Below are 12,614 nucleotides of genomic sequence, written 5' to 3'. Positions count from 1 at the left end.
ATTTTCTTAAAAAATGTGCCTTTAAAGTCCGCTAGGGGAACTCCTTTTGCTTTAAACTCGAATTTAGGATGTGGCACAACAAGTAGATAATTGATCGATCAAATATTTTGTTCCTATATTTATACAATGTATGGGGTGATGTGTATATACAATGTATGGAGTGATGTATATATATATATATATATATATATATATATATATATATATATATATACATACACAATGTATGGGGTGATGTGTATATACAATGTATATGGGGTGATGTGTATATACAATGTATATGGGGTGATGAGTATATACAATGTATATGGGGTGATATGTATATACAATGTATATGGGGTGATGTGTATATACAATGTATATGGGGTGATGTGTATATACAATGTATATGGGGTGATGTGTATATACAATGTATATGGGGTGATGTGTATATACAATGTATATGGGGTGATATGTATATACAATGTATATGGGGTGATGTGTATATACAATGTATATGGGGTGATGTGGCTCGCCGGTACAGCTGTGATCAGTGAGATGTCGGAGCGGGCCGGTCACATGATCCGCCTATAGGCGGGCGGCCGGTCCAGACGGATCGGATCTCCTCCCCCGGTTCTTCCCCCGGTTCTCCCCTCAGTACCGCGAGAGTTCGGGCTCCGGGGGCGGAGAGAGCTCAGCGCATGACCGGCAGCAGCGGCGGGCCCGGCAGGTGAGAGCCCGAACCCCGATCACCGTCCACCTGTCACTGATCTCCCGCATCACACCCTCTACTCTACCTGTACTGACATCACCGGATCACACTCACACCTCTCCCCGCACTGACATCTCTCCCCGCACTGACACCTTCGGAGGCACTAATCTGCATTGACAGTTCCTAATAGCACTGCTACTTCAACCTGCACTGACAGTCCCTGATTGCACTGACAGTTCTACCTGCACTGATACTTCTGCTTGCACTGACAGTTCTACCTGAACTGACAGTTCCTGATTGCACTGATACCTCTACCTGAACTGACAGTTCCTGATTGCACTGATACCTCTACCTGAACTGACAGTTCCTGATTGCACTGATACCTCTACCTGAACTGACAGTTCCTGATTGCACTGATACCTCTACCTGAACTGACAGTTCCTGATTGCTCTGATACCTCTACCTGAACTGACAGTTCCTGATTGCACTGATACCTCTACCTGAACAGACAGTTCCTGATAGCACTGACAGTTCTACCTGCACTGATACTTCTACCTGAACTGATACCTCCTGTTTACTTTGTAGTTTGTATTTGCACCCATATTCCGATTGCACAAATTGCTCTTGTTTATGACATACTGACAGCTGTCACTGCACTGTTAGGTACTGAGCACACTGACATCTGTACCTACACTGAGAGCTCCTGATAGCGCTAACAGTGGGACAGTTGAGGGAGTGTCACAGGAGAAGAACAGCGGAACAGGAGAGGGGCAGCTGGACAAGAGAGTGCAGGAGGACAGGAAGTGGGTAGTGGGATGGGGGGGGGGGGGGGGGGGGGGAGTGTCACAGGAGAAGAGCAGTGGGACTAAAGGGGGGAAGCTGCACAGGAGGGCAGGAGGTGGGCAGTTGAGTGTCACTGGAGCAGAGCAGCAGGACAGAAGGGGGGCAGTGGGACAAAAGAGGGGCAAAGGGGGGCAGTGAGACTGGTGGGAGGCAGTGTCACACACAAAGTGGGTAGTGGGACAGTGGGGGGTGGAGTGTCACAGGAGAAGAGCAGTGGGACTAAAGGGGGGGGGGGGGAGCTGCACAGGAGGGCAGGAGGTGGGCAGCGGGAGGAAAGGGGGGCAGTGGGACAGGTGGGAGGCAGTGTCACACACACCTTGGGAAGCACCAGTCCTCCCAGCTCTCACCTGTCCTGCAGTGGCTCCCCTAGATGGTGTCAGTGGAGAGGATCTGGTGCCAGGAGAGGTAGCTGAGCCCATGTCCCAACTCCACCAGGATCTCCGGTGGCAGCTGCAACAATCGGTCTACCCTCCTCCTCTTCTGCCTCCTCCACGGGGCCCTCCGCTGGCAACTGGCCTCACCCACACTGCACAGCTTGTGGCACACTGCCGTTCCTGACCACTCCCTGCACATATGTGGGATTCACCCACTACTCCACCCTCCTCTGCATCCTGGCATCCGGTCCGCTCAGATAGCAACACGCTAAAGACTGCTTGGGTTGGGGCCAGTGGTCCGGGCCCCTTTAGGACTCGGGCCCCCTACTCATGTATGGGCTGTCCTCCCCTGCCTGCATTGTCACATACTGAACACATTCACACCTGTACCTGCACTGTGACACACTGACACCTGTACCTGCACTGTGACACACTGACACCTGTACCTGCACTGTGACATACAGAACTCACTGACACCTGTATCTGCACTGTGACACACTGACACCTGTACCTGCACTGTGACATACAGAACACACTGACACCTGTACCTGCACTGTGACACACTGAACACACTGACACCTGTACCTGCACTGTGACATACAGAACTCACTGACACCTGTATCTGCACTGTGACACACTGACACCTGTACCTGCACTGTGACACACTGACACCTGTACCTGCACTGTGACATACAGAACACACTGACACCTGTACCTGCACTGTGACACACTGAACACACTGACACCTGTACCTGCACTGTGACACACTGACACCTGTACCTGCACTGTGACATACAGAACACACGGACACCTGTACCTGCACTGTGACATACAGGACACACTGACACCTGTACCTGCACTGTGACATACAGAACTCACTGACACCTGTATCTGCACTGTGACACACTGACACCTGTACCTGCACTGTGACATACAGAACACACTGACACCTGTACCTGCACTGTGACATACAGAACTCACTGACACCTGTATCTGCACTGTGACACACTGACACCTGTACCTGCACTGTGACATACAGAACACACTGACACCTGTACCTGCACTGTGACATACAGAACTCACTGACACCTGTATCTGCACTGTGACACACTGACACCTGTACCTGCACTGTGACATACAGAACACACTGACACCTGTACCTGCACTGTGACACACTGAACACACTGACACCTGTACCTGCACTGTGACATACAGAACACACTGACACCTGTACCTGCACTGTGACATACAGAACACACTGACACCTGTACCTGCACTGTGACACACTGACACCTGTACCTGCACTGTGACATACAGAACACACTGACACCTGTACCTGCACTGTGACACACTGACAGCTGCCCTCGCACTCTTTACCTTGCAGCCATGGCGGACTCTCTGGCCACAGGATCCCGGCGACAGTTTCCCCGTATGAGCAAATCACGAGCTTCCACCCAGCTGCAGGTCCTTGCCTGTGACTCAGGTCAGTCTCCACTTTTGTGCATTTACGGGACTGGTTTTACAAGAAAAGTTTATTTTTTTATTTTTTTTTTTTTTTCATTTTAGTCCAAAAATGACTGCGTATTGAGAGTTAAATCTGTGCCATCTCCCACAATGCACTGGGAGGCCATTGCTGAGGTGTGCAAGTCTACTCCAGTAACCTGGTAATCTGGGAACCCAATTGCTGACCATTGGGAGAGGAATTCCCAAACACGCCCACTCCAGGACTCTAGACTGTCCCTCATATACAGCAGTGTCAGTATTAAGACATTCATCACAATGAAAACTGGCTGCTTTCAGTTATCATTGTACCCTGCTCCTCCTTATCAACTACAGAACACCTCCATCTATGTTATGGAGAAGAGAAAGGGGGGGGGGGGGTTCTGTGGTTATAATACACTTTCTTTCCTTGGGTGACAACACTGCTCCTCCATAGATACAGCACAGTGAGTGAGCGTTGTCACCCTAGGACAGGAAGTATGCTACTGGCAGGATGACTAGGTTAAAATAAAGGGCAGAAAAAGCCTAAAAAAAAAAGAAAACAAATGAAGCCACTACAAAAAAATGGAAATATTTCCCCAGGAGGTTTTTTAGGCAGCAAAAAGTTTGCAAGAGGGTAATTATGTAAAAAATCTTTTATTAGATCAAGAAATTAATGATAAATTCAGATATACAATAAATTTAATTTTAAAATACAAGCTCTGGTTTTTGACACAAAAAACAACATAAAACATCACTTACGGCAAAAAACACCCCAAGGAAAACATGGTTTGCCAATTACATTTACAACATTACTATCCACATGAATACCCCAATGCATTCGACCCTTTCATTTCTGGTCTTCTTCAGGGGGATTTTTATTCTAGGGAAATATATAAAAAAAAATTCAAAATTAAGGCATTTGACAAATGCAGCCACTACTTCTATAAACTGGTTAACTCCAAAATATAATATTTTTTGTTAAAAGGAAGTGGAGAATCCACAGATCTACTGGCAGGATCAACAGTTAACGGAACAGTTTCAGGGGGTTAAACATGCTGCATCATTTATGTCATTTTTTTCTTTTAACCAGAGACACCTTAAATCAGAACTTTACCCATAACAGTTTGGTAACAATTACTGTTCTTTAACCAAAGAATATACATTCCACATTAATAATTATGCTACCAAAATGAGTGTGTGCTTCAAATTGCCTCTAGCATTGCTCCTGTTTCTTACTGCTGGAGGCCGCCATCTTGTTAAAGCCCAGAGCAGTCACTTACCTAGTGGAAACTCTCCCCCTCTCTTTGCTCTCAAAAACAATGTCACTTTCTTCAATTACAGTGTGTACATTTCCAGCCTTGGTTATATGTCTTGGATCAGATAGAGAGGAAGGATGACAGGAGCTTTACATTGCCGACGTTCACAGGCTACAATGGGGGAGAAAGGGGAGAGTATATCAGGGACATACGATAAGACACTATCCTTGTAAGTTTAACCACTTGACCTCCGGAAGATTTACCCCCCCCTTCATGAACGGGCCTTTTTTTGCAATACAGCACTGCGTTAATTTAACTGACAGTTGCATGCCCGTGCCACGCTGTACACCAATAAAATTGATGTCCTTTTCTTCCCACAAATAGAGCTTTCCTTTGGTGGTATTTGATCACCTCTGCGGTTTTTATTTTTTGCACTATAAACAAAGAAAGACCGACAATTTTGAAAAACAAAACAAAAAGAAAAACATTTTTTTTTTACTTTCTGCTAAAAAACATATCCAATAAAAATGTAAGAAATCTAATTTCTTCATCAATTGAGGCCAATATGTATTCTGCTACATATTTTTGGTAAAAAAAAAAAAAAAAAATCCCAATAGGCATAGATTGGTTTGCGCAAAAGTTATAGCATCTACAAACTATGGAATATTTTTTATTTTTATTTATTTTTTACTAGTAATGGTGGCGAACAGCGACTTATAGTGGGACTACGACATTGCGGCGGACAAATCAGGCACCTAACTGACACTTTTGACACATTTTGGTGACCGGTGACATTAATGCAGTGATCAGTGCTAAAAAATATGCACTGTCACTGTACTAATGACACTGGCTGGGAGGGGGTTAACATCAGGAGCGATCAAAGGTTTAAATGTGTTCCTAGGGAGTGCTTTGCTAACTGTGTGGGGGAGGAGCTTGTACTATGGGAAGGAAGAGATATGTGTTCCTGCTTAACAGGAAGACAGGATCACAGCCTTTCCTTGTCACAGAACGGCGATCTGCCTTGTTTACATAGGCAGGTCGGCGTCCTGCCTGTCTCCCCTGAACGATTGGCGGGTCCCCCCTGGACATCGCATCTGCCGGACCCACTGATTGGCCCCCGCTGTGTGCAATCACAGTGCAAGCGGGCCACCGGTGGCAGGTGTGCACGCCCCAGACCCAGAAGTGCAGAATCACGTACAGGTACGTGATTCTGCCCAGAGCGGCCGCCCTGCTGCAGTAAATGTGCATGGAGCGGTCAGCATCTGGTTAACTAAAGAACATACATTCCACATTAATAAATATGCTACCAAAATTGGTGTGTGCTGTAAATTGTCTCATGCATTGCTCTTGTTTACTTCTTCTGGAGGCCGCTATTTTTGGTGAAACCTAGAGCAGTCACTTTCTTATTGGAAACTCTGCCCCTCTCCTTGGTCTCAAAAACAATGTCACTTTCTTCAATCAAAATAAGTCCATTTCCTGCTTTGATTGTATGTCTTGGCTCAGATAGAGAAGAAGGATGACAGAAGCTTTACAGTGCTGAAGTTCACAGGCTGCAATGAGGGGGGGGGGGGGAGAGTATATCAGGGAGATATGATGAGACACTATCCTTGTAAGTTTAACTCTGTTGTGCCTCCCTGGCAGCAGAGTTTGTCCTGTCACCTCTCCCTGCTTTTATTTTCTCTCTCCATAATCTGTGTTCTCTCCACACAGACTGTGTCATTCCTGTTGCTTTCTTCCCCCTTCAGCAACAGTAAATCTTAAAGCGGTCAGCTGATCAGCCTCTAGTGGCTCTGATTTTAGGCACAGTGCCCGAGAATAGAGAGCAACTGAGCGTGTGCAGAGAAGGATAAGACAGTGTATTACTGGATTTTTTTTTTTTTAAGGTGTTTATTTATTCAATTGTACTTGTTTTGCCAAGTGCGTTCGTTTTACTGGATTTTACACAGTATAGGCACTTATTAATAATGTTTTACATATACTATACCTGCAAAAGGGGCCAGCATGAACTCATCCATCAGGACATAATCTTCTGACTAAAGTTCCACTTTAAAGTGTAACTAAAGCAAAAGCTTATTTTTGGATAGTGCGGCGATGGGTTAGAACCTCTGTCAGGTTTTAAAAGCTGCCTGTGTCCCCGCTAGGGAGATTCACCTTCTCTACTTGTCCTGGTGACCATCGCCATGGAGGAAAAAGTGATAAGGGATTCCACGATTTTGAGTTGTCACCAAATCAGCAATAGAGGGGAAAACATTCAATGGGGACACTTCTTTTTTTTGGTTTTTTGTTTTTTGAAGAGACCTCCTCTCACTTCCTGTTGTGTTTCCAGTACAGGAAGTGAAGAAAAATCACCCAAATGGGACACAGATGACAAAAAAAAAAAAATCTGACAAGTGTTAAACCCTCTATCCTAAATGAAAAAAAAAAACATTTTGGCTTTAAACTCAGCTCACTCAGATCACTTAGCGGGCCTAATGCAGACAAAAAGAAAAATGTTCCCTCTGGGGAAGTCTTTGACTCTTCAGTCAGAGAGACGCTGTGATTGGCTATCGGCAACACACCATCGCTGTCTCCACCACAGGAGGTTCACGTTCCCGTTGGTACCTTTTAAAAGCATGCAGACGTATTTGCCAGCGGGCTTCTCTCACGCCCAGGCTGCCCATAACAGTTGAAGCTTTGAAGCTGGGCTCCAGGGACTTCTGAGTTGCCTGTGGTTATTCGGAAATGGAAATAAATACAGAGCTGACTTTCTGCAATGGAGACTTTTTTTTTTTTTTTGTGGGAGGAAGAGTTTTTTTTACCTAACAGCCAGTAGGATTCAGCTGAGTAAAGCATGACAGCTGGAATATTATTGGTTGCTTTGGGTATCACAGACAGTCTTTTTTACTGTAAGATAATATATTATGGGAAATGGTGCAATACCTCTAAATATACAGTATCTCACAATAGTGAGTACACCCCTCACATTTTTGTAAATATTTTCTTCTATCTTTTCATGTGACAACACTGAAGAAATGACACTTTGCTACAATGTAAAGTAGTGAGTGTACAGCTTGTATAACAGTGTAAAATTGCTGTGAGTACACCCTAAGTGAAAATGTCCAAATTGGGCCCAAAGTGTCAATATTTTGTGTGGCCACCATTATTTTCCAGCACGGCCTTAACCCTCTTGGGCATGGAGATCACCAGAGCTTCACAGGTTGCCCCTGGAGTCCTCTTCCACTCCTCCATGATGACATCACAGAGCTGGTGGATGTTAGAGACCTTGCGCTCCTCCACCTTCCGTTTGAGGATGTCCCACAGATGCTCAATAGGGTTTAGGTCTGGAGACATGCTTGGCCAGTCCATCACCTTTACCCTCAGCTTCTTTAGCAAGGCAGTGGTCGTCTTAGAGGTGTGTTTGAGGTCGTTATCATGTTGGAATACTGCCCTGCGGTCCATTCTCTGAAGGGAGGGGATCATGATCTGCTTCAGTATGTCACAGTACATGTTGGCATTCATGGTTCCCTCAATGAGCTGTAGCTCCCCAGTGCCGGCAGCACTCATGCAGCCCCAGACCATGACACTCCCACCACCATGCTTGACTGCAGGGAAGACACACTAGAATATGAAATGGGTAAACACCTGACAATTTTTTGTAGCTGTTTTTGTTCTATTAGGGAGATATTCCTGCCCCATAGCCAGAGGTGGAAATGAGAGGAGATCCCTCCCAAGAATAATAATAATTATTATTTTTAAATTTTATTAGATCCTTCTGTAGCCCTCGTTCAAATATATGCGATTTGTGATGTGTTTTCACGGGCATTGAATCGCATGACAGGCCAGATAGCATGTGTTCCTATGGAAGTGAAAAAAGAGAACTGCGAGTTTGGAGCGATGCGTTCCTAGCTCGCAGCCCATAGAGTATGGTGAATTTCTGAGATGAGTGTTCACATATGGCTGCGATTCTGAGGCATTTTGCATAGAAGTGGATCAGAGGTGTTTTTGCATAGGGAAGGAAGTAAAGAAAAAATGGAGCGATTTCATCACACATATGTGTGAACCCGGGCTCAGACAATTTGTCACTGGTGTCCCTTTTGGAAGTTTTCCCTTCTTTTCCTGTCCTGGTGCCAACTAAAATTTTGGATTTTGCCATTTCAGTCATCAGGATAAATGGGTGATGACTGAAAAAAGTACTGTATTGCAGCTTACCAATCAGATGTGGAGCGGGTATGTGGTGGTGGGTACATTGTTTTTTTTTTTGTTTTTTTCTTTGGCTTTATTCCCTTTTCACCTGGTGATCCGGCCAGTAACACACCTCCCCTAATAGTGGGACATCACTCTGGATGAATGAGAACAGGAGGGGCAGCAGACAGCAGCATTGTCTGTCTGGGGGAAGGGGAGGGTTAAATGCATTAGCAGATTTAAATACACAAACAAATTGAAGCCAAACTTCAGCTCACACTTCATAATTAATTACAGCAAACTTTTTTTTTTTTTTCCCCCCTTTTGGGATAAAGGTTTTGCATGGATAATTAAAAGCTGATCATTTTAATCACCCCTGCCGGGGGTTAAAGGGGTTGTAAACCCTCGTGTTTTTTCACCTTAATGCATCATATGCATTAAGTTGAAAAAACTTTTGGCAGTCAGCAGCCTCCCCCCCCGTTTTACTTACCTGAGCCCCGTATTTCCCTCAGCGGAGATGCGCTGTGCACGGGGTCCCGGCTCTTGATTGGATAGGTTGATAGCAGCGCAGCCATTGGCTCCCACTGCTGTCAATCAAATCCAATGGAGGGGGGGGCGAGTCCGGCATTCATGTCTATGAAGGCCGAATGCTTGATTCAGGAGCACGCTCGCAAGGTAACCCCCTCGGGAGAGTGCTTCTCTTAGGGGGTTATCTGATGTGAGGAGAGAGCCGCCGGAGGGGGGGGGGACCCCCAGAACAGGGCGATCGGGGCCACTCTGTGCAAAACGAGCTGCTCAGTGGAGGTAAGTATGACATGTTTGTTATTTTTAATTAAAAAAAAAAACTAATGCCGCGTACACACGGTCGGACTTTCTATCCTACTTGGTCCGGCACACTTTCCGACGGACTTTGTCCGCCAGGTGCGCCGGACTTTAAAACGGACGGACTTGCCCACACACGACCGGACTTTCCGGCGGGCTAAGTCCGCCCGTCTTTCCGACGGACTTTCGCTGGAGTTACGGCGGACTTTCAGAATGAACGGACTTGCCCACACACGGACAAGTCCGTTCATTTTGAACGTGACTCAGGTGTGACGGGACTAGAAAAGGAAGTCAATCTTGCCGCTTTTATCGGCGAGATTGACACCTTGCGAGCCCCGTCGCGGGGCATACCAGGCCCTTAGGTCTGGTATGGATTATAAAGGGAACCCCCTACGCCGAAAAAACGGCGTGGGGTCCCCCCTAAAATCCATACCAGACCCCGATCCGAGCACGCAGCCTGGCCGGTCAGGAAAGGGGGTGGGGACGAGCGAGCGCCCCCCCCCCTCCTGAACCGTACCAGGCCGCATGCCCTCAACATGGGGGGTGGGTGCTTTGGGGGAGGGGGGCGCCCTGCGGGGCCCCCCACCCCAAAGCACCTTGTCCCCATGTTGATGAGGACAAGGGCCTCTTCCCGACAACCCTGGCCGTTGGTTGTCGGGGTCTGCGGGCGGGGGCTTATCGGAATCTGGGAGCCCCTTTAATAAGGGGGCCCCCAGATCCCGGCCCACCACCCTATGTGAATGAGTATGGGGTACATGGTACCCCTACCCATTCACCTAGGGAAAAAGTGTAAGTAATAAAACACACTACACAGGTTTTTAAAATAGTTTATTAAACAGCTCCGGGGGGGGGGGATCTTCCTCCGGCTTCGGGGGTCCCTCCGCTTCATCTTCTCCCGGCGTCCGGTTGGTTCTTCTCCCGGTGTTCCAGTTCTTCGGCCGGCTCCTCTGCTGTCTTCAGGTAGCTCTCTTGCCAGCAGAGGTCCGGACTCCTGGGCTTCTGGGCTTCTTCTCTTCTCTTCTCTTCTCCAGATGTTGACACGACGCTCTCTCCGGCTGGACTGCTCTCCGAGGGCTGCGTTGTGACTTATATAGGCGGAGACCCCGCCCCCTTTTGATGTCACAGTCCCTGGGCATGCTGGGACTGTGACGTTTTAGGGGGCGTGGTCAACATCACCCAGTGACCACGCCCCCTAAAACGTCACAGTCCCAGCATGCCCAGGGACTGTGACATAAAAAGGGGGCGGGGTCTCCGCCTATATAAGTCACAACGCAGCCCTCGGAGAGCAGTCCAGCCGGAGAGAGCGTCGTGTCAACATCTGGAGAAGAGAAGAGAAGAGAAGAAGCCCAGAAGCCCAGGAGTCCGGACCTCTGCTGGCAAGAGAGCTACCTGAAGACAGCAGAGGAGCCGGCCGAAGAACTGGAACACCGGGAGAAGAACCAACCGGACGCCGGGAGAAGATGAAGCGGAGGGACCCCCGAAGCCGGAGGAAGATCCCCCCCCCGGAGCTGTTTAATAAACTATTTTAAAAACCTGTGTAGTGTGTTTTATTACTTACACTTTTTCCATAGGTGAATGGGTAGGGGTACCATGTACCCCATACTCATTCACATAGGGTGGGGGGCTGGGATCTGGGGGCCCCCTTATTAAAGGGGCTCCCAGATTCCGATAAGCCCCCGCCCGCAGACCCCGACAACCAACGGCCAGGGTTGTCGGGAAGAGGCCCTTGTCCTCATCAACATGGGGACAAGGTACTTTGGGGTGGGGGGCCCCGCAGGGCGCCCCCCTCCCCCAAAGCACCCACCCCCCATGTTGAGGGCATGCGGCCTGGTACGGTTCAGGAGGGGGGGGGGGGGCGCTCGCTCGTCCCCACCCCCTTTCCTGACCGGCCAGGCTGCGTGCTCGGATCGGGGTCTGGTATGGATTTTAGGGGGGACCCCACGCCATTTTTTCGGCGTAGGGGGTTCCCTTTATAATCCATACCAGACCTAAGGGTCTGGTATGCCCCGCGCTCGCCGCAATAGGAAAATGTGTTTTTCCTATTGCAGCGAGCGCGAGATGCAATACCCTGCCCTCGTGTCGTATCTGGTCCGTCGGACCAGCATACACACGAGCGGGCTTTCCGTCGGACCAGCACACACACGAGCGGACTTTCCGCCCGGCGGAAAGATTTAAAACTTTCTTCAAATCTAGGTCCGGCGGGCTTTTGGGAAAAAGTCCGCCGGAAAAGTCCGCTGGCGCCTACACACGGGCGGATTGTCCGGCACACTCTGGTCCGCCGGACTAAGTATGCCGGAAAGTCCGACCGTGTGTACGCGGCATAAGGCTTACAATCACTTTAAGTAGTTTGTCTCATCCATGTAAACTGATACATTTTGCTTGTTCTTTTGAAAAACCTCAGACTTGCTGGCTGGATGAAAATAGACGAAAGCCTAAAAACTGCTTTAAAAAAGAAAAACTGTTGGGGCTTTCAGTACACTTTTAGGGGAAGTCTTATATACGGTAGGTTTTAGATGCAAAATGGACCCTTTTTATGTACAGAGGGGGTAATTTACTAACAAAAACAATATATAGACACTAGTCACTTTGCAAAATGAATATTAGTGGAAAATGTGAAGTGTTAACTTTAAATACCGAATCACGGTTGGGTAAGTTAAGAAAAAAAAAACCCCAGGATTTCTTCCCCTTTCCCTCCCTGTCTCCAACAACCTTTCTGCCCACCTATCTTCCCCACCGGTTCTCAGTGCCTTGTTCACAGTTAACAATTGTTGCATCCCTCTAATGGCTTGTTCTGTCATACGGAAGCAATTGCCACCCTCTCTGAAAAGCGTTCCGCAGTGGATAGCTTTTCAGAGGTTTTGGAAAGCTGTGAGAAGGGGATATGTCCCGTCCTTACTGCCTTTTTTAACCCTAAAAATGCCAACCCACCACTCCAGAACTGTGGCACTGTACTACCTGATGATCCCAACAGGGGATTTAAATTTT

General features: G+C 47.7%; 1 protein-coding gene across 2 annotated transcripts in view; it reads left to right on the top strand.

Annotated features, from left to right (window-relative positions):
• Positions 1-593: 593 nt before the first annotated feature.
• ZNF512B (zinc finger protein 512B) overlaps positions 594-12,614 on the top strand; it is a 72,406-nt gene continuing 60,385 nt past the window's right edge. For both annotated transcript variants that reach the window (XM_073607412.1, XM_073607410.1), the window contains exons 1-2: positions 594-709; positions 3,293-3,391. In XM_073607412.1, the coding sequence (XP_073463513.1) occupies positions 3,295-3,391 (97 nt within the window). In that variant the 5' untranslated portion in view covers positions 594-709; positions 3,293-3,294. The remainder of the gene's footprint in view (positions 710-3,292; positions 3,392-12,614) is intronic.

Source organism: Aquarana catesbeiana, linkage group LG12 (assembly GCF_042186555.1).
Source record: "Aquarana catesbeiana isolate 2022-GZ linkage group LG12, ASM4218655v1, whole genome shotgun sequence".
NCBI lineage: Eukaryota > Metazoa > Chordata > Amphibia > Anura > Ranidae > Aquarana > Aquarana catesbeiana.
This window is presented reverse-complemented; position numbering and strand designations above follow the sequence as displayed.